This window comes from Podarcis bocagei (genome assembly GCF_964188305.1).
Source record: "Podarcis bocagei genome assembly, chromosome: 6".
Lineage (NCBI taxonomy): Eukaryota > Metazoa > Chordata > Lepidosauria > Squamata > Lacertidae > Podarcis > Podarcis bocagei.
In genome coordinates, this window is record NC_138130.1 from 66,071,623 (window position 1) to 66,091,074 (window position 19,452).

At 45.8% G+C, this 19,452-nt stretch overlaps 2 protein-coding genes across 6 annotated transcripts in view; one reads left to right on the forward strand and one right to left on the reverse strand.

The window, feature by feature from the left end:
- The window catches only part of CD80 (CD80 molecule), a 38,609-nt gene extending 33,631 nt beyond the window's left edge, over positions 1 to 4,978 (reverse strand). Inside the window, exons 1-3 of the mRNA XM_081199706.1 lie at positions 4,962 to 4,978; positions 4,576 to 4,867; positions 3,307 to 3,759 (exon numbers count right to left, since the gene is read on the reverse strand). The gene's annotated coding sequence lies outside the window, so the exon portion shown is untranslated. The remainder of the gene's footprint in view (positions 1 to 3,306; positions 3,760 to 4,575; positions 4,868 to 4,961) is intronic.
- Positions 4,979 to 6,566: 1,588 nt separating this feature from the next.
- ADPRH (ADP-ribosylarginine hydrolase) lies at positions 6,567 to 19,160 on the forward strand. Of its 5 annotated transcripts, none has more exons than XM_081199678.1 (4): positions 6,567 to 6,762; positions 10,573 to 10,893; positions 17,371 to 17,731; positions 18,521 to 19,160. In XM_081199678.1, exons 2-4 carry the CDS (start codon positions 10,581 to 10,583, stop codon positions 18,918 to 18,920), a joined length of 1,074 nt encoding a protein of 357 aa, XP_081055804.1. In that variant the 5' UTR covers positions 6,567 to 6,762; positions 10,573 to 10,580; the 3' UTR covers positions 18,921 to 19,160. The 5 variants fall into 5 exon arrangements, with proteins under 5 accessions (XP_081055804.1, XP_081055803.1, XP_081055802.1 ...); XM_081199677.1 differs by having other exon boundaries at positions 6,568 to 6,775; positions 10,578 to 10,893; XM_081199676.1 differs by having other exon boundaries at positions 6,568 to 6,762; positions 10,578 to 10,893.
- Positions 19,161 to 19,452: the final 292 nt, after the last annotated feature.

Below are 19,452 nucleotides of genomic sequence, written 5' to 3' on the forward strand. Positions count from 1 at the left end.
CTGAAAGTAAAAATTGTTCAACAGTGGAACAGACTTCCATGAGAAGTAGTGGACACTTGTTCCTTGGAGCTTTTTAAGCAGAGGCTGGATGGCCATCTGTCATGTACGATCCAGTTGATGCCTGCATTGCAGGGGGTTGGACTAAATGACCCTTGGGGTCCCTTCCAACTCTAGAATTCTGTGCTTTTATTTTATAAACCTTGAAGGGTGCTGTAAAGGCACTAAAGGCCATTAAAACCACTGGAATGATTTCTTTTAAAATTCAGAGGAACTGGTTGGAAATCTAAAGGTTAAGACTTTATTTTCTAAGGAGCTAACATGTCACAGGCTAAAAAGAGGAAGAATACTGGTTTAGCAAAAGAGGAAGATGCTTAAACCATCCGGCATGCCTGAGAAAGTTTTCATCTTCTCTCTTTAAATCAAACAAACAATGGAAAATAGAAGCCATTTGGAAAATTATATATCGTTCTTGGAAATTCAGGCTTCTTAGCAGTACTTGTGGGATCTCTTAGAAATGTTGCCAGCAGGACAGTTACTCAAACTGATAGTAGATCCTTATTTTATCAGGTTGCCCTTGTTACTAAAATAAAATGAAATAAAAATGATAGCATACTCGTTATCTGTTAAACTGAAAGCAGCTCACGGGATTAAAAATAAATCCTAATTCAAGCAACAATCAATAAACTGATACATACAACAAAAGAAGTTGCAGCAGAAAAATAAACCAGAATCCCTTACGATTCTGCCACCTGAGGCAGCTGCCTCAGACCACCTCATGGGCAGGCTGGCCCTGCAAAAAAATTCAAAGTCCCACACAAAGTTTGCCCTAATGGCCCAGCCTGCACCAAGTGGTTCAATGATATAATTTTAGGCTCTGAATTTAACGGTCTTAAGGGGCATCCCTCTTTAAATTCAGTGTCTTACTTCATTTGCTTCAAAATGTGGTAAACCCATCTTGCTGCGCATTGAACCTACAGTGAGGGGGGGGAAGTATTTGATCCCCTGCTAAATTGCCCATTTGCCCTCTGATGAAGAAATGACTACTTTGGAATCTGCTGGATTGACAGGTGTCTTTTGTACAGGTACTGTAACGAGCTGGGATTACAGGTAAAACCTCTCCCTTACAGCAGGTACTTCTAATCTCAGCTCGTTACATACAGTGAAGATACCAGGTAGCCTGACATCTGGCTGGTTGATAGGGGATCATATACTTATTTCACTCATTATAATGCACATCAATCTCTGAGTTTTGCCTTCTGGGTTTCTGGGGGTTTTCCTGTTGTTATTCTGTCTCTCACAGCTACAAGAAACCTACCATTAAAATTATGGACTGGTCATTTCTTTGTCAGAGGGCAAACGGGCAAATTTAGCAGGGATCAAATACTTTTCCCCAGCACTGTAATTTAGACACCCTGACCGCCAATAGCCCTTGATCTGTCCCTCAGGCTATTTTATTTTAACTTTCCCAAAAGTCCACCTATAATATAGTAAATACCATAATCACTGAGTTTCATTTTATTACTGCTATTATCTGTTTTCCGTTTTACTTACAGCATAAATCTATGCATGTCCACTTAGAACAGGGCTGCCCCAAGGTATTTTGGTGGCTGAGGCAAATACTTTTTTTCCTCACTGTATCTTATCTCCAGTGCAATTTAATATCTACAGTAAGCTGTTGAGAAAGATCACTAGGAGTTTTGGGATGAGGTGCCACCTGTATGCTGATGGTACTTGGATGTAATTCTTCATAACTTTTGCATCAGGAGAGGCTGGGCTATTGCCTGGAGACAGTGATGAAATGGATGAGGAAAAGAAAGCTGAGCTTGAATTTCATGAGAAATTGGTCAGTTGCCTTTCCTGCATGGGGTTGCACTTCCTCTGAAGGAGAAGGTTCTCAATTTGGGGGTGCTCCTGGATCCAGCTCTGTCACTGGAAGCTCAGGTAATCTCAGTGACTAGAAGTGCCTTTTACCAACTGCAGCTGGTTCAACAGCTACGGCCACTGCTAGACCAGGAAAGCATTGCCACAGTAGCTCATGTGCTATTTAATTCAAGTCTTGATTACTGCAATGCACTCTATGTGCCTGATTCCAAAGCTGCAGTTAATAATACAGTGGTACCTCTAGTTGCGGGCACGATCCGTTCCAGGCTGTTTGCACCCCGAAAAGCCCACAACTAGAGTGGTGCTTCTGCGCAAGCATAAAGTGTGAGAGAGTGCTTCTGCATGTGTGGCGAAATCCAGAAGTATACACATCCAGGTTTGCCGCCTTCGCAACCCGAAAATCCGCAACATGAAGAGGTATGACTGTAATAATAATAATAATAATAATAATAATAATAATAATAATAATAATAATAATTTATTATTTATACCCCACCCATCAGGCTGGGTTTCCCCAGCCACTCTGGGCAGCTGCCAACAGAATATTAAAAACACGATAAAACCTCAAACATTAAAAACTTCCCCAAACAGGGCTGCTTTCAGATGTCTTCTAGAAGTCAGATAGTTGTTTATTTCCTTGACATCTGATGGGAGGACGTTCCACAGGGTGGGCGCCACTACCGAGAAGGCCCTCTGCCTGGTTCCCTGTAACCTCACTTCTCGCAGTGAGGGAACCACCAGAAGACCCTCGGAGCTGAACCTCAGTGTCCAAGCTAAATGATAAGGATGGAGACGCTCCTTCAGGTATACTGGGCTGAGGCTGTTTAGGGCTTTAAACACTTTGAATTGTGCTCGGAAACGTACTGGGAGCCAATGTAGGTCTTTCAGGACTGGTGTTATATGGTCTTGGTGGCCACTTCCTGTCACCATTCTAGCTGCCATATTCTGGATTAATTGTAGTTTCTGGGTCACCTTCAAAGGTAGTCCCATGTAGAGTGCATTGCAGTAGTCCAAGCGGGAGATACGTAGAGCAGGCACCACTCTGGCGGGACAGTCTGCGAGCAGGTAGGGTCTCAGCCTGCATACCAGATGGAGCTGGTAGACAGCTGCCCTGGACACAGTTAGTGCAGGATGATGCAGCACGATTGTTATTTTTGGAGCCTCGTGAGGTAGATTAAATCTGTTTCAGTATTTTAACTGTTTTATATTTTGTAAACCGCTTTGAGGGTTTTTTGTTTGTTTTTTACAATCAAGCAGTGTATACATTTTATGAAATAAAGACATAATAGACACACACAAACCCTACAGCTCCAGTTAACACACACAGAGAAGTTTCCCACCACTTTCCCTCCCAATCCTCCTTCCCGGTCACAAAAATAATTGCAAATGATTAAATAAAAATCAATATTACAGAAATATACTCACACTCTCCGTCCATGGATCTCTCTTAAGAAATATGAATGAAAAAATAAGTTACTTAAACTTGCAACCACGCCTTTCTCTTTGCTAGCTACAAAGAATGTCTGTGAGCTATTTGGTGGCGCGGCCTATAAGGAAACAATTCTGTGTATACTCAGGACTGACCATAAAACAGCCCTCCCTTATCTTACAGAGTTGTTGGAGTTTTCTTATAACGAGAGGCAGGTGAAACCTGCACAACTGGGGCTGAAACTGTAGCAGTCTTACTGATACTAAAACTTTCACATAGCTTTTCTGCTCAGAAACCTAAGGGTGGGGTATCTTCTTGGCGATAGCTGTACTTTTGGATTAGGGTTTGCTGAATGCTGCAGAGACTTGATTGACAGACATGTTTGTACAGCGTTCTAATAGAAGCATAACATGTGTGTGGAACAGGAAAGAGTGTGTGGCTTTAAGATCCTAGGAGGGGGAAAAACAAAAACAAATTGCTTGACCTTCTCCTTGGGAGGACTGTGCCCCAGTAGGCAGTGGAACAGCCTCCACTGCTATGGAGGCTTTCTAAAACTACAGTGGTACCTCGGGTTACATACGCTTCAGGTTACAGACGCTTCAGGTTACAGACTCTGCTAACCCAGAAATAGTACCTCGGGTTAAGAACTTTGCTTCAGGATGAGAACAGAAATCGTGCTCTGGCGGTGCGGCAGCAGCAGGAGGCCCTATTAGCTAAAGTGGTGCTTCAGGTTAAGAACGGACCTCTGGAATGAATTAAGTTCTTAACCCGAGGTACCACTCTACTGAGTAAAATGACCCACCTGTATCTGTTCCTCTTGTGACATTCACCAGTACTTCCTGATTCTCCTAACTGCAAAATACAGTTAGGCAAAAAATGAAGATGTGGCAGCCTCCCAGGAAATGTTACCAGAGAAAATAATAAAGTGTCCCTTACGCAAGCACAAAACCAATGCATTCCCTTGGTATCTTGGGATGGGGGGCGGGGAATGGTGTTTTTGTAGGTACACCAACATCCATTTCTAGGATGCTGTTGTAGCAAAGTGAAATCTCAAGGGGGGAAGACACATGGAAAATGCACAGTGCACAGCACATATATTATGTTCAAAACTTCAGTGATAGTGGAAAGAGACAGACAGAGAGGAAGACTTAAAATTGCCAGTGGGGTTTTTAGTATTTTATGTTGGACCTACAAAGCCCTATGAAATGGCGTGGGAATGTGGCTTGCAAAGCTGCACTTAATATTAATGTTAAAATTTCAAAGACCTTTTGAAAATGCAATGCACTGGATCCTTTGTAGCTCCATTTTGTAATTCTGCAAAACACAGGAGATTCAAGCCACTTTTTCTTGACTAGGTTCAGACTGGCTCAGAGCAGTTTCACATGTACATTCTGCTTGCCGAAAGTTCAATGGGTTTCGGCAGACATGATGTATCCCAGGAAGCACACAAGTGCATGCTCAAGTGTTGTCTGGCATTACAAGGAGCCTCATCTGTAGTAGCAGGGCTTGTCTATGAATCCGGACGACATTTCCACGCACAGCACAGGTAACATCCAGCTGCATAAACAAGACAGCTCTCAGAGTCGGCTCACACAACCCCACCACCCACATTTACTCAAACGTTGGCCCTGGTGAGTTCAATGGCACCTACCATGCAGTTCTAGGTTCGGAAGTTAGCCCCACCGAATTCAGTTTTCAGTGGGGTAGCCCTATGACTCCGCTACACAAAAAGCAACCACCACACGTGTCCTGGCACTTTAAAGTTTAACATGGTCTGCTGAGCCGAGGCAGAAGTTTTTGTTGACTACAATCTATCCATAGCTGTCAACCGTCCCTTATTTGGTGGGAAACTCCCTTATCCCAGCGCCGTGTCCTGCTGCTGTCCCTTATTGATGATGTCCCTTAAATTTCCTGGGTTTCATGCTCACCCAGCTCAGGAGGAAAGCAGTGGCTCGGGGTCCTCCGCACAGAGAGAGAGAGAGCACAAGCTGCCACGTCTCCGTCTCTCCCTTTTCCCCCTCAGGGGTGCGTCGTGAGGAGATGGGTGGCGGCGGGCGGGCAGGCAGCCCCTCTCTTGCGAGACTTCCGCTGCGCTGCCAGGGGAAGCCGGAGGCGGCAGCAGCAGTGGCGGCTGAGGAGGTGACCTGAGGGAGGAGGAAGAGGAGGGGATGGGGAGGGACGCAGAAGGGCGGCGCTTCAGCGGCCACCGCCGCACCGCAACTGCCTCATGCCGGGCTCGAGGGCGGCATGGGCGAGAGTCTCTCTCCCTCCCTCCCTCTCTCGGGCAGGGAAAGTCCAATGGAACTCCTCGCGCCAGGATGACGGCAGCCCCGATGTGCTGCTTAGCATACCCTCCAACCAGTGCAGCATCTTAATGTAGTGATTTCCCCCTCTGCCTCCCTTTCATAACTCTATTTTTATAAATAATTTGTCCATCCATAGTTCAAATTTTTACTACAAGTTTTCTGTCAATCCTACCAATGTATGTAACTCTTTACAATAGCTTTTCAAATAAATTATAAACTTTCCCCCTTCTTTATTAAAGAGGTCCTCTTCCTGGTTTCTAATTCTGCCTGTAAGGTTTGCCATCTCGACGTCCTTCATCAGTTTTGTCTGCCCCTCTTCTTTGGTCAGAGTTGTAGACCCTTAGGATGATCTAGTCCAACCCCCTGCAAAACACAGTCAGTCGCAGCAAAAGCAGCATGGCTCCATGAGCGCCGGATTTCTGTATAAGCTAAGCAAAATCCCTTATTTTGGCAGCTGATCCCTTATTTTCGAGGCTGCTGGTCCCTTATTTTCAAAACTGTAAGTTGACAGCTATGAATCTATCCCATCAGATTCTACGGGGCGGGAGTGGAAGGGAAGTCACCGTTTCTGTTTGTTATTATGTGATGTACCTATTTTGTGTTTTTATACTGTCATTCGCGCTGTGATCCTTGGGTGACGGGCGACATATACATTTAATAAATAAGTATTGAGTGTTAATTCTAATTTACAGTTGTGTGTGTGTGTGTGAGAGAGAGAGAGAGAGAGAAAGAGAGACCCCTGCGTTTTAAATCGTGCAGCCTCGAAGAGGGACGCTTCCCTCCTCATATTTCCACTCTTAAATTCGCTTCCACACTGCGTGTAGTCGCGTGTTTGTTGACCGACAGATTAGAGGCATCCCCCCCCAGCCCGCTGCTTGCAATCCAGCCCCGAAGAAGCGATCACATGATTAGGATGGGCCCTCCTCTTCGCCCGCTCTCTCTCCCAAAGTAGCTCCTCTCCAGTTCGCTAGCCGCTGACGAAGAAGCGCAGGCCAGCTAGAGTACTTAGTCAGGAGGACGACCGGCGCTCGGAGATTGGCTGCGGCGGCGGCTGTTTCTGCACGGCTTGGGCGCAAGTCCAGCCTCTCCTCCCCTTTCACTTTCCTTTAAGGGGCTTTCCTGCCCGGGCTTCTGCCTGCATCGCCGGTAAAACTCAACTGCAAGTATCTTTCGCGCGGCGAACAAGTCCATGTTTGGGAGCTTGCAAAGCCGACCCAACTCAGGCGGCGCCTGCCTGGGCTTGTGCTTCTGCCGCTTGGTGCTGGCGGCAGCGTGCAGCGCCCGAGCCTGTTCTTTCTCGGAAGTAAGGCCCGCGAAGCGCAGAAGCTCTTCCCTCCCAATGCAGGCTAGGCATCAGACGGCCGGTTTAACCCGGCAACCCCCCACCTCCAGGGATCGCTTACTCTCAAGCAGGGCCCGCTGCAAGGGCACAGAGTTGTAGTAGCCTCGTAGTAAGGAAAACCGAGTGCATCCCCCCCCCCAGTTCCACACCGCAGCGTGGAGCCGCCGAGGAACGGGCTGCAATCCCAAACCCGCCCACCTGGGAGTGGGGGTGGAGGGGGGCGTTGAACTGAACAGGTCTTGCTTCTGAGCAGAGGCCAGATTGCGCTGTGTGTTTAGGATCGCAGCCATGGATTTATGGGGGGGGGGGCGATGGACACCGACTTGTCATCGCCCTCTGCCTGGCTCTGTCTAGCAGATTCGGAAGGACGGTTGTTTAAAATTGCTTTCTTTTGACCCCAAGTACTCAGAAAAAAATCTGTCAAAATCTTTCTACAATTTCTATTTTCAGTTTTTATTTATTGACTTGATTGTGGGGCTGGTAGCTGCCCCCCCCCCCAGCTACGCCCGTGCAGCCTGAGTCACGGCAAACCAAGCGCGCATCTCCCAAACCCGGGAAGTTTCCACTTTGCGCCTCGGCGCCGCTTCTTTGAGGGGGGTTGACTTAACTCCGAAGTTTGCATTGCATTGGCAACCGTCGCTAAGGATGGGTGGCGCGGGCTGAGGCGGCTGCCTTAGCTCAGAAGGAAGTCCCTTCCCCGCTTTTTTCCATCCACCCAACTTACCCCCTGAAAGACAAGCCCTCGAGAAGCCGAAAGCACTCGGAGGTCCGAACAGAAGCAGCCTCTGGTGCTGGAGTTTGCGTAGAGTGGGAAGGGAAACTCGTGATTTTTTCCTCCTTTTTAAAACCCGGGCATTATGAGGAAGGGATCAAGCGGCGAGCCCAGGGCGCTGGGGGTGGAGGGGCGAGTCATCTTTCAGGGGCGGTGTACTCCCTTCTGCTGGGAATCGACGGGGCGTGAGGAAGCGCAGCTGCTGCCTGCTCGGAAGAGGGCAGGAAATGGTCGCGGAATGCTATTCATTTCTACCCAGAGCAGCCGGATTTAACCACCACAGCCGCCAGAATAAGACAAGGAAACGTGACAGGGCCAGCTAGAGCAAGGCAGCTCGCCTAGGATGGCAGCCAGGCTTTTCAAGCTTAGGCACCTTTCTCCCAAGAAGCAGCCCCACACATACTGTGTGAATTGGGCCCTCTTGCAAACAACAACAAAACAAAAAACGGGAGCATTATATCACATGCACGTTGGTAACCGCTTGTGGGCCGAGCGGAGTTTCCCTCCACACCTCCAATATATCGGGGGCTACATGCAAATAACACTGTACGATGTCTGAGGCACAGGATGTCGACAGGTGACACTTTCCCCATAATTGTATTTCCCTACTGGCAAAGGTTTATTTAACCTGTTGAACCTTTGACTGCTGTTAAAAGCGCAAGAGCCCCGCAGCCCCGCAATGCCAACCCTAAGATGGTCAAGGAATGCAAGTTTCATGAGATATATAAACCAGATAGACAAACCTTTAATTGGTGGCAATGCTGCCAGAGTCAGTGCAAGAGTGGGTGTGGTATTTTAGATGGCAGTGTGGGTGGGGTGTGTGTGTCAAAAGAGACTTATGATCTACTGTAACCAAAAGGCAGGTGACCGTGTTTAGGAAAATCCAATATGGAATTGTTCAGAAGCATGCTTAGAACATTTATTGCAGGTATTTATTATTCATACCTCACAATATCTACAGTGATGTAGATATTCTGCCCTTTCCCCTTTCCTTTAGGAGAAAGAAAAGGAATGTGACCCTTTAACAAGATTATGTTGATTTTAGTGATTGTACCACCAGCAGCAACTCACCGCCAGAAATCCCCCTATTTTTTCTCCATGAGTGGGAAAGCAATGAATCACTCTCCCCTCCTCTCCATGTTGCTGCTAAAACCAATCTAACTGTCCCACAACTGCATTTTCATTAAACAACAACAACCCAACAGCAAGAGATTAGGTAACAACCTTTGATTACCCTGCAGGGTTGTCAAATGTTCTGTGCCCTTCCTCAGAACAACATTAGTTGAACAACGTACCTCCGGTTGTGAACGGGATCTGTTCCAGAGGTCCAGCCATATCCTGAGGATTTTGCAGCCAGAAGTGTCTGTTCTGTGTAGAGCGCTTCTGCGCATGCATGAGCTGCGAAACACTTCCAGGTTATCTGCTTTTGCAACCTGAAGTTTACCCGAGGATAATGTAACCCGAGGTTCCACTGGATTCATATTCGCATTATCAGGGAATTTTTTAATGCTTATGCAGCCAGGTTAAAAAAAATATGCATAAAACTAAACCCTTATTAGGGATGCGAGTGGCACTGTGGGTTAAACCACAGAGCCTAGGACTTGCCGATTAGAAGGTCGGCGGTTCGAATCCCCCAACAGGGTGAGCTCCCGCTGCTCGGTCCCTGCTTCTGCCAACCTAGCAGTTCGAAAGCACGTCAAAGTGCAAGTGGATAAATAGGTACCGCTCCGGCGGGAAGGTAAATAGTGTTTCCGTGTGCTGCTCTGGTTCGCCAGAAGCGGCTTAGTCATGCTGGCCACATGACCCGGAAGCTGTACGCCGGCTCCCTCGGCCAATAAAGCGAGATGAGCGCCGCAACCCCAGAGTCGGCCACGACTGGACCTAATGGCCCTTACCTTTACCTTTAAACCCGTATTAGAAAGCACATGCACTTCTATCATTGCTGCTACCTTTTAATTTTGGGTGACTTTTGCCCAGTCATTGCTGCAGTACAATCCTGGATTTCTCCGTTATTTTACCTGAGCGACTCGCTTTTCTACCAGGAAATCAAAAGAAACTAGCTTCAAAATGAAGCAGGAAGTTGCTTCAAAATAAAGTAGGCAGGCCTTCTTCATTAGTGGAGTCTTGAGAGAAAATATAAAGTGACAACCCCCCCCCCCCAAGGAAGTCTCAAAAACGACTCTAATATGAATCAGAAAGTCCCTTCTCCTTTATCTGTAGGAGTGACTTCTTGGGTCATTTGAAAGCTTATTGATTTATTTAAAATACTATTTAAAAGCTAGTGTGTGCACGCATATATACCAATTGTTTTCAGAAGTTACCTTTTTAATGTATATGTCCTGCAGGCAGACTTAGGTGACAGGTTACACCTACAGCACTGTTCACATGATCAAAACGTTCGCACACCGAAAAGTCTGCAGCTAGAGCAGTGCTTCTGCGCAGGCGCGAATATACACATAATGGGAGCAGGCCTAAGCTGGAGTAGGACCGCAATGGTAAGTCCTGCCCTTGGACGTATGCGCATTCGCTTGCACATCTGCAGTGTGTGTACAGGTGTTTGATCATGCAGACAGTGCATGAGCACTGTTCATAGGATCAAACATATGTAGGGAGAGCAGGATTGAGGCTTGATCTTTCTAGGATTTTGAAGGATGTATATCAAGCACTCACAAACAAGAACGAGATTGAATTTATAGAGACAGGCAGGGACCAAATATATTTAACAGGATCCCTGCTCTTTGTGTACTGTAGGTTGATTTTCTTAGACATTTTGACCACGTTGCAGTTTTAACCTGTTTTTCATCAGAGGCTTTATTGATTGCAAACTATTGTTTTGCATGAGGACAGAACATGTGTTCGGGCCTGCAAGAGAACTATGAGGCTGCCATGGTGCTGAGTGCCGTTGGAGACGCCTTGGGCTATTACAATAATAAATGGGAGTTCCAGCGCAGCGGTGAGAAGATTCACAGCGAGTTGGCCAAAATGGGTGGCCTGAACAAGCTCAACGTGGCAGGCTGGAAGGTCAGCGACGACACCGTCATGCACTTGGCTACTGCTGAAGCCTTGGCAGCAGCTGGGGAAAACCCAGACTTAACCCACTTGTATAAACTCATTGCAACAAACTACAGAGATTGCATGGATGACATGGATGGACGAGCTCCAGGTAATCTTTCCTAAACTTTTAAACATATGAAAATAGAAGGCAGCAGTTTCTGGATCATGCATGTTTTATGTGTTCAGATTGGAACATGATGTTTCCCAAAGGCCTTAGAGTCCTGCAGTACAGTGGTACCTCGGGTTAAGTACTTAATTCGTTCTGGAGGTCTGTTCTTAACCTCAACTCTTCTTAACCTGAAGCACCACTTTAGCTAATGGGGCCTCCTGCTGCTGCCGCGCCACTGGAGCACGATTTCTGTTCTCATTCTGAAGCGAAGTTCTTAACCCGAGGTACTATTTCTGGGTTAGCGGAGTCTGCAACCTGAAGCATATGTAACCCGAGGTACCACTGTGCTATTAGAAAGGGTTCCTTTCACAACTCTGTCCAGTGGCTGCAGTCACCTTTTACGGCTCTCCTTAATTTAATGCTCAGCTGTGTTTTCTAGTCAGATCTCATAAAAGCAGGGAGTGGGAACCTTCAGGCCTGCCAGAGGATGTTAGCATCTCTGACCACTGGCCATGCTGGTATGAAATCTAGAGGGCTGCAAGCTTCCCATCCTTGCATTATAAAGGGAGAGCAGCATGGGGATATGAAACAGGAGACATATAGCCCAGAATAATGGCTGTGATACCCTACCATCACTGTGCAGGGTAGGCTAGGTGGAGATATGATGGCATTTTAATATTTTGTATTTTATAGCTGTATTTTAATATTTTGTTGGAAGCTGCCCAGAGTGGCTGGGGAAAGTGAGCGGGGTATAAATAAAAATTATTATTATTATTATTATTATTATTATTATTATTATTATTATTATTATTTCCACATGAGCTTCAAATCTGTGCTGAGGTTTGAACCTGTGATTCCCATGGCTGTAGCCAAATCTCTCAATTTCTGGCTCACCTCATCTCATACTTTGATATCAATAGGAATGGACCTCGGTGCAATGAGCAACTTTCCCTCTGCTTCAGCTTTCCATCTTCAGGAGGACACTTTGCTCTTCCACTTAGAATACAAACATTGAGTGTGATATCTTCCATATGTTGGACTGCAGCTTCTATCAGCCGTGATCAGTATGACCAGTTGTCAGGGATGATGCGAATTGTAGTTCAAGAATATCTTTAAGGTTACAGATTCCTCCAGCCCTGACTTAGAGTTAACATCCAGCCTTCCCACTAAATATACTCTGTTTAGAATCTAGTATATTTTAGTTCACTCCCATTCTGTGAAATGGATATCTCCTAATTCAGTAAACATGCTGGCTGCTACATATTGTCCGTTGTTGGCAAAAGGCCTATATATCTTCAGAAAGAACAACTTTGTTTCTTTGCAGTGAGAAGCATGGGCTCATCTGGGCCTTTCATTTCAAAGTATTTAGCTCCTGCCAGAGAGCTGGGAAACAAGAGTAGGGCTGCATGGCAGGTTGGCATTTATTTGTTTGCTTTTTTCATCCCAAGATTGAGAAACTGCTTTAAGGAAGAGGTGTGCTTCCTTTTTCTTCCATCTCTCTTCAGTTACTTTCCCCTCCTGTGATGATGATTACGTGTGTGGCTGTGTTACATTTTCAGTGGCTGGAATGGGGAATTTGGGAAGTATTGATTGTATGTACTCCAGTCTGTGGATTCTGAGCTTTTCAACAACATAAGAGCCAAGTGTGCCAGAGATGATAAGCAGCTCAAAATGGGATTTGCATAGGACATCTGTTCATAAAAAAATAAGATGGCTGAATCTATCTATGCAAAGTTGTACCATATGCTCTGCAAAAGGAATATTATGATGCACGAGAATGATATGAACCCATCACAGGAGCCTGAAACAATTCAGAGTTTGCCTTTTGACTGCATTTGGGTGATAGTCTCTCTTAGAAGCAATGGACTTTTCCTGAGTCCAGCTAGGTTGCTTCTGCACTAGCTGTTTTCTGACTACTTCCACTCCTTCACTTCATGGAAAATCCTGGTGATGTTCCTGCTGAAATGTTGCATTCCAGCATTTCCCATTATGCTTTCTTTTAATGTCTGATTTGGGGTGTATTTTCTGAGTTTCAGAGCACTTCTGGGCCTCTGGGCTTGCGTTTCTTCCGTTCCAGGTCTCTTCTGCTATTACATTGCTAGCTTGTGGTAGGCTTTTAAATTTATTTATTTATTGCCTACCTGCACTTGGGAAGCTGCCATCTAGCTTAGTCTTACCTACTTGACTAGCTGGTGATGGCTCTCCATGGTTCCAGACAGGTATTTCCCAGCATGCAAAGCATATGCTCCTCAACTGAACTGCAGTTCTTCCCCTGAAAACTTCCTGATTGCACCGAAGCAAAAGTACCATAGCAAATAACTTCAGGAAAATGTTCACTGGTGTGATCATTGTAGCCCCAAACTGAGAGGGGTGGAGCTTCCTGCTACACTGAGCTGGGAAAGAGGATTGTGAAACTGTCAGATGATTTGCAAACCTGTTAGAGACTGATGAAATTCAGGGGATTCCCCACTGCCCCACCCCTGAAAAGGCTTTTTTGGGGGGAATCCCCCTACCTGCACTGTCCCTGGGAAAGGCTTTCTCAGCAGGAAGACACTGCTGCTTTGCCAACCTCACCACAGCTTGATTTGACTGGAAGGCCCAATGAACCATGGACTGCGCCAATGAACTTTTAAAAAACAACAAAGTAAGTTTTATGTACTTGCGCTTCAGTGCAACAAGGCAGTTCTGGACATGGACACCCACACGCCCCACAGTGTTATCTGCAAGCTTAACTGTGACACTGCCCTTGTTAAGCCACATTACTATTGTCTTGGAAATTTCATGGTGCAACAAGGAGCACACACACACAAAGGATAGAAAATACATCATATGACCCCTTAAATATATACAGTGAGAAAATACATTTGAATGGGGGAATGAGAGAAACAAAATAGTTTGAGGGAAAGTGTCACCAAAGAGAACATTTGAGGCAACATAGAGTATTAGGCCAGGCACAGGCTATAAGTTGGGAAATCCCCTGTTCTAATTTTGGTGCTGTAATTAATTCACTTGGTCTTAGCATGAATATGGTGACGAAACTACTAGGCTCCTGTTATTACTCAGCTGTACTTTCATTATCGAGCTGATGTGTGGAATCATGTTGATGACTTGACATTTATATAGCACTTTCCTTAAATATTTAGACTTCCAGAAAGTGGAAGCTGTGATGTTGCTTATATAGCAGCATCAGTGTACCATGTTTGTATGCATGCATGCATACTGCATTTGCATATTTTGGAACTAAAATCCAGACATCAGTTTCTTTGCCCTGCTGGTGGCACAGCTTAGTGCTGCAGAAGCAGCACATGTCCTCCCCCAGAAAGGAAGCAATGGGTTCAGGTTTGTGTACCAGGCTGAGAACAGCCAGTCACTCAGACCTTGCTTACCTGTGCGGGAACTTGTGTATCCTCCAATCTCTAGGCTAGCACAATCCACAAATATCTTATGGGACGGGGGGGGGGCTGTGTGATAGCACTCCTGATACCCTGAAATCCCTTTGGCAAGCACCTAAAATTGCAATGTAGAAGGCTGCCTGTCAAGACCATTGGTCCATGTTGCTTAGTACTGCCTACAACAGGAATAGCCAAAGTGGTGCTTTCTAGCTGCTCCCATCAGCTGCAGTCAGCATGGACACATGTTGTCTGACAACAGCTGCAGGGCACCCACCCTGGCTATCCACCATTTCCACTGACTGACAGTTCTCCAGGGATTGGTGTTGTTCCCAGCCCTACCTGGAGATGGAAGGGATTGGACCTGGGCTGTTCTGCAGGCAAATACGGTATGTGCTCTGCCACTGAGCTACGGTCTCTCTCCTTGACACGGGCAATAAACTGTGTCAACTGAAGGTTGGTGGAGCAACCATAAGGGGACAATAAGAGCATAGTTGTACAAGCAGTCACAGCTGATGATCAGAACTTGAATAATAGTTATATTACTAGGGTCTGTTGCCCCACTTGCCAACCCAACCTATCTGCCTTCCCCCTGCCCACCCACTCCTCTCTTTTGCCCTCACCTATCCCTTCACAGCTCACCCAAACCACCACTCCCTCCCCAACCCCTTTTAAAAGAGAGGGATAAGCGCTTTGGGGACGCGGGTGGTTAAACCACAGAGCCTAGGACTTCCTGATCAGAAGGTCGGCGGTTTGAATCCCCACGATGGGGTGAGCTCCCGTTGTTCGGTCCCAGCTCCTGCCAGCCTAACAGTTCGAAAGCACGTCGAAGTGCAAGTAGATAAATAGGTACCGTTCCGGCGGGAAGGTAAACAGCGTTTCCGTGTGCTGCTCTGCTTCGCCAGAAGCGGCTTAGTCATGCTGGCCACATGACCTGGAAGCTGTCTGTGGACAAACGTCGTCTCTTTCGGCAAATAAACCCAGAGTCGGTCACGACTGGACCTAATGGTCAGGTGTGCCTTTACCTTTTAAGCGCTTTAGAGAACAATTGGCCAAACTACTTTCTGAAGCGCCTCTGCCCCTTAAAACAGCTTGCCTGGGCTGACTGCTTGCTTGTCTACCTGTTGTTGTGCTGCAACTGCAGCATGACAACAGCTTTACATGTTTATGTACATAGGAAAAAGTCAGCAAGCTGACATAGGCTGCAATCCTATGTATATTTACATGACAATAAGCCTCATCCATAAAGAAGGCTGATTGCCGAAGAATTGATGCTTTTGAATTATGGTGTTGGAGGAGACTCTTGAGAGTCCCATGGACTGCAAGAAGATCAAACCTCTCCATTCTTAAGGAAATCAGCCCTGAGTGCTCACTGGAAGGACAGATCCTGAAGCTGAGGCTCCAATACTTTGGCCACCTCATGAGAAGAGAAGACTCCCTGGAAAAGACCCTGATGCTGGGAAAGATGGAGGGCACAAGGAGAAGGGGAGACAGAGGATGAGATGGTTGGACAGTGTTCTCGAAGCTACAAACATGAGTCTGGCCAAACTGCGGGAGGCAGTGGAAGACAGGAGTGCCTGGCGTGCTCTGGTCCATGGGGTCACGAAGAGTCGGACACGACTAAACGACTAAATAACAAGCCTCATCCGTGGGTTATTGTAAGACTTAATTTCTGGGTACACAAATAAGGACCTGTTTTCCCTATGAACCATGGTATGCAAATGTAGCATAGGAAATGCTTTTAAGATTGTACAGCAGATGAAAAGATTGTCTATAGATAGCTGGGAAGAATGTAGTTCCCTTCATTTAGAGCTTGTGTGTGTTTAGATACGATGCTAATTTCCTAATGGTACGTCTTGAATATCCTAAATAACTGCAGGCCAATACAGTTGTACCTTGGGTTACATACGCTTCAGGTTACATATGCTTCAGGTTACAGACTCCGCTAACTCAGAAATATTACCTTGGGTTAAGAACTTTGTTTCAGGATGAGAACAGAAATCGTGCTCTGGCGGTGCGGCAGCAGCGGGAGGCCCCATTAGCTAAAGTGGTGCTTCAGGTTAAGAACAGTTTTGGGTTGAGAACGGACCTCTGGAACGAATTAAGTACTTAACCCGAGGTACCACTGTACATTAAAAAAATTTCCAACTTTGCTGTGGCCCCTTTAAAGATGAGCATCTGGTATCTATGAACTCTTGGGTGATGCAATTCAAGAATGCTAAGAAGAGTCCTGTCCGATCAGAAGGGTTGATTTAAGAGTCTGTTCTGTGAACATAAGCTGATCTTGGGAGACACCCCAGCCAGTTTCACATGTCTGAGCTGTGGTAGTTTCCTAGTTATAACATGCTGTCACCATGCAATTCCCTCCTAGTATGGAGTAAGGGTACACTTGTCACCTCTCTTCCACTTCCACAGTGCGCTTGCTTGCTTGTAGATGGGCTGGGGAGAAAGGGGGCATTATTTTTTGCTTGATAGCAATTTGGCAGAGGTCCTTGATGGAACCTTCCACCCCCCCCCCAATATTCATCATTGATTGGGATCTCTAGAGATTTATGGAAGAAAAAACATCCCCTGCTCCTGCTCAGCTCAAAACAGAAGGACCACCTTCTGCCAAACCCAAGATCTGGAGGGTGCAGTATTGGCTGTGTCATAGGGAGGGTGACTCCCTGCTCTGGTAACTTTCAGACTGGATTGTTGCAGAGCTGGTGCTGCCCTCGAGCGATTCAGATACTTCGACTGGTTCAAAAATAGCAGCAACCAGATTACTGGCTGGGGTTCACATTTAGAACTCACTCTGGAACCTTATGAGAGATTACTAGTAATAAATATTATTAATAAGAAATAATGATAAAAAGCATTATTAATGCATATAGTTGTTATAGTGTTATTAAATCTTGTTATTCATGATAGTCCTATTAAAGCCTCAGGAAATCAGTGCTTATTGATCAAAAGCATTAGAGGAAAGTTGTTACCTGGTGCTTGTGCGTAGACCATACAGGTTGAGGATGCTTAACTTCAGGTCAGCCTGAGATGCAAATAAACAATCAGGGCAGATGTACAAGTTTCCCACCTTTCCCACCCTTCTTAGGTGGTACCTGCATGGCATACGCCTTGAGACTGGATCCAGACAAGCCGGATAGCTGGATACCGGACTTCTCTGAAACAGGAGGAGGGTGTGGTGCAGCCATGCGGTCAATGTGCATCGGACTGAGGTTTCGTCACCCAGAAGAGCTGGAAAACTTGATTGCAGTAAGCATAGAGAGCGGTCGGATGACTCACCACAACCCTACTGGCTACCTTGGATCCCTGGCTTCTGCTCTCTTCACTTCTTATGCCATAAATCGCAAGCCACTCCAGGAGTGGGGGAAGGGGCTCATGGAGGTGCTACCAATGGCAAAAGCCCATATCCAGAAGGCAGGTTCCTTTGTGGAGAAGAACTTGCAGCGCTGGTAAGTAATACACATTTTGGAAGTCGGAAGGTTCTAAAAGCCATCTGATAGATTGAAATAGTTACCGTTAAGATGTTGAGAAAGTACCCTCCTCAAAAAGTCCGGAGGGTGGCAACACAAGAAGCTCTCCCCAGGGAAGTTCTCCTGGCGCCTTCATTATATATTTTAGGCACCAGGTGAAAATGTTCCTTTTTAACCAGGCCTTTGGTTGATCTAATTTGCATCCTATGCCCTTAAAAAAATTTTTTTTGGGGGGTAGCTATTGGTTTGTTTTTATTTTGATTATGTATTTTGTGGTTTTATATTTTGATTTTATTCTGTGAACTGCCCTGAGATCTCCGGGTATAGGATGGTATATAAAAACAAAAAATAATAGTAATGTTCCTTGTGCTGGTGACCAAGATAGAGGGGAAGGAAATGGATGCTGCTTATTACCCTGGAACAGGATTCTCCAAACCTGGGTTTCCAGCTGTTTTCAAACTACAATTCCCCTTATCCCTAGCTAGCAGGACCAGTGGTCGGGGATGATGGCAAGTGTAGTCCAAAATAGCTGGAGATCCAAGTTTTTGAAACCCTGCTGTATAATATTGAAACATTGACCCTGAAGTACATATGTACTACAACAGAGTACATTTCCTGATCTGCAGATGTCTCAAAATGTGCTGGATATTAAGACTTTCTAAATTTATACTGGGTTTATTTTTATATTCATACAAGGCATATACAAATACAGTCTTAATATGAAATCCTAGATATTTACATATCTTCCCATGGGTTTCTGCTTCTTAGGAACTACTTTGAAAAGCAATGGAAGAAGTACCTGGAAACTAGAGGCATTTCAGATGGGAAATCTCCTCCATCCTTCCCCGAAGTGTATGGTGTGAAAGAGAGAGATGAATTCTACACGTCCTTGAGCTACTCTGGCTGGGGAGGTTCAAGTGGGCATGATGCTCCCATGATTGCTTATGACGCCATCCTTGGTGCTGAGAACTGGATTGAGTTGGCTCACAGGGGTTTCTTCCATGGTGGGGACAGTGACTCCACTGCGGTCATGGCTGCATGCTGGTGGGGGGCAATGCACGGCTTCAAAGGCATCAATGCAAATAACTATAAGGAAATTGAGTATAGAGACCGATTGGAAAAAGTAGCGAGGAAACTCTATCACCTGAGCTTGACTGCAGAGCAGTGAAGTCACACTTGCAGGGCAAGACATCCCCTGCAGAGAACTGGAAGTTGCTAACTAATAGCCTCTGGTGCTGTTCATCCTTGCCAAGCATACAGTGCAGTAAATCAAGAGATTTAAATATAGCAAAATAAAAGGCCTACTCTTACAAGCTTTTACTTGATGCATTAACACCCAGTGTAAAGTCTGCTTGGATGCAAATTATCAGTGAAATACTAGTGCGGGCCAATAAACTTGAGAAACCTATGAGACAGTGGTGTAAGTGTGAGTGGCACAACACAAAAGTTAGGTAGCGGGGGTGGGAGATATCACAGCAACTACTTGTGGCCATTATTTCTAAAATTTGTCATTAACAAAGATATTTTGGTGGTGTTTTCGCAGGTCTTTGACTTTGAGAGTTTAGTATCAGAGACAACTTTGCTGTCAAATTCTACACAGTGGTACCTCAGGTTACAGACGCTTCAGGTTAGACTCTGCTAACCCAGAAATAGTACCTCGGGTTAAGAACTTTGCTTCAGGATGAGAACAGAAATCACGT

What these genes read in the sequence shown, in the direction of transcription:
- ADPRH (XM_081199674.1), top strand. Translation starts at nt 6,806, where the DNA reads ATGTTTGGGAGCTTGCAAAGCCGACCCAACTCAGGCGGCGCCTGCCTG. An exon ending in GAGCCTGTTCTTTCTCGGAA is followed by an intron (nt 6,920 to 10,577) that starts GTAAGGCCCGCG and finishes GCATGAGGACAG; the next exon opens with AACATGTGTTCGGGCCTGCA. An exon ending in GAGAAGAACTTGCAGCGCTG is followed by an intron (nt 17,732 to 18,520) that starts GTAAGTAATACA and finishes TCTGCTTCTTAG; the next exon opens with GAACTACTTTGAAAAGCAAT.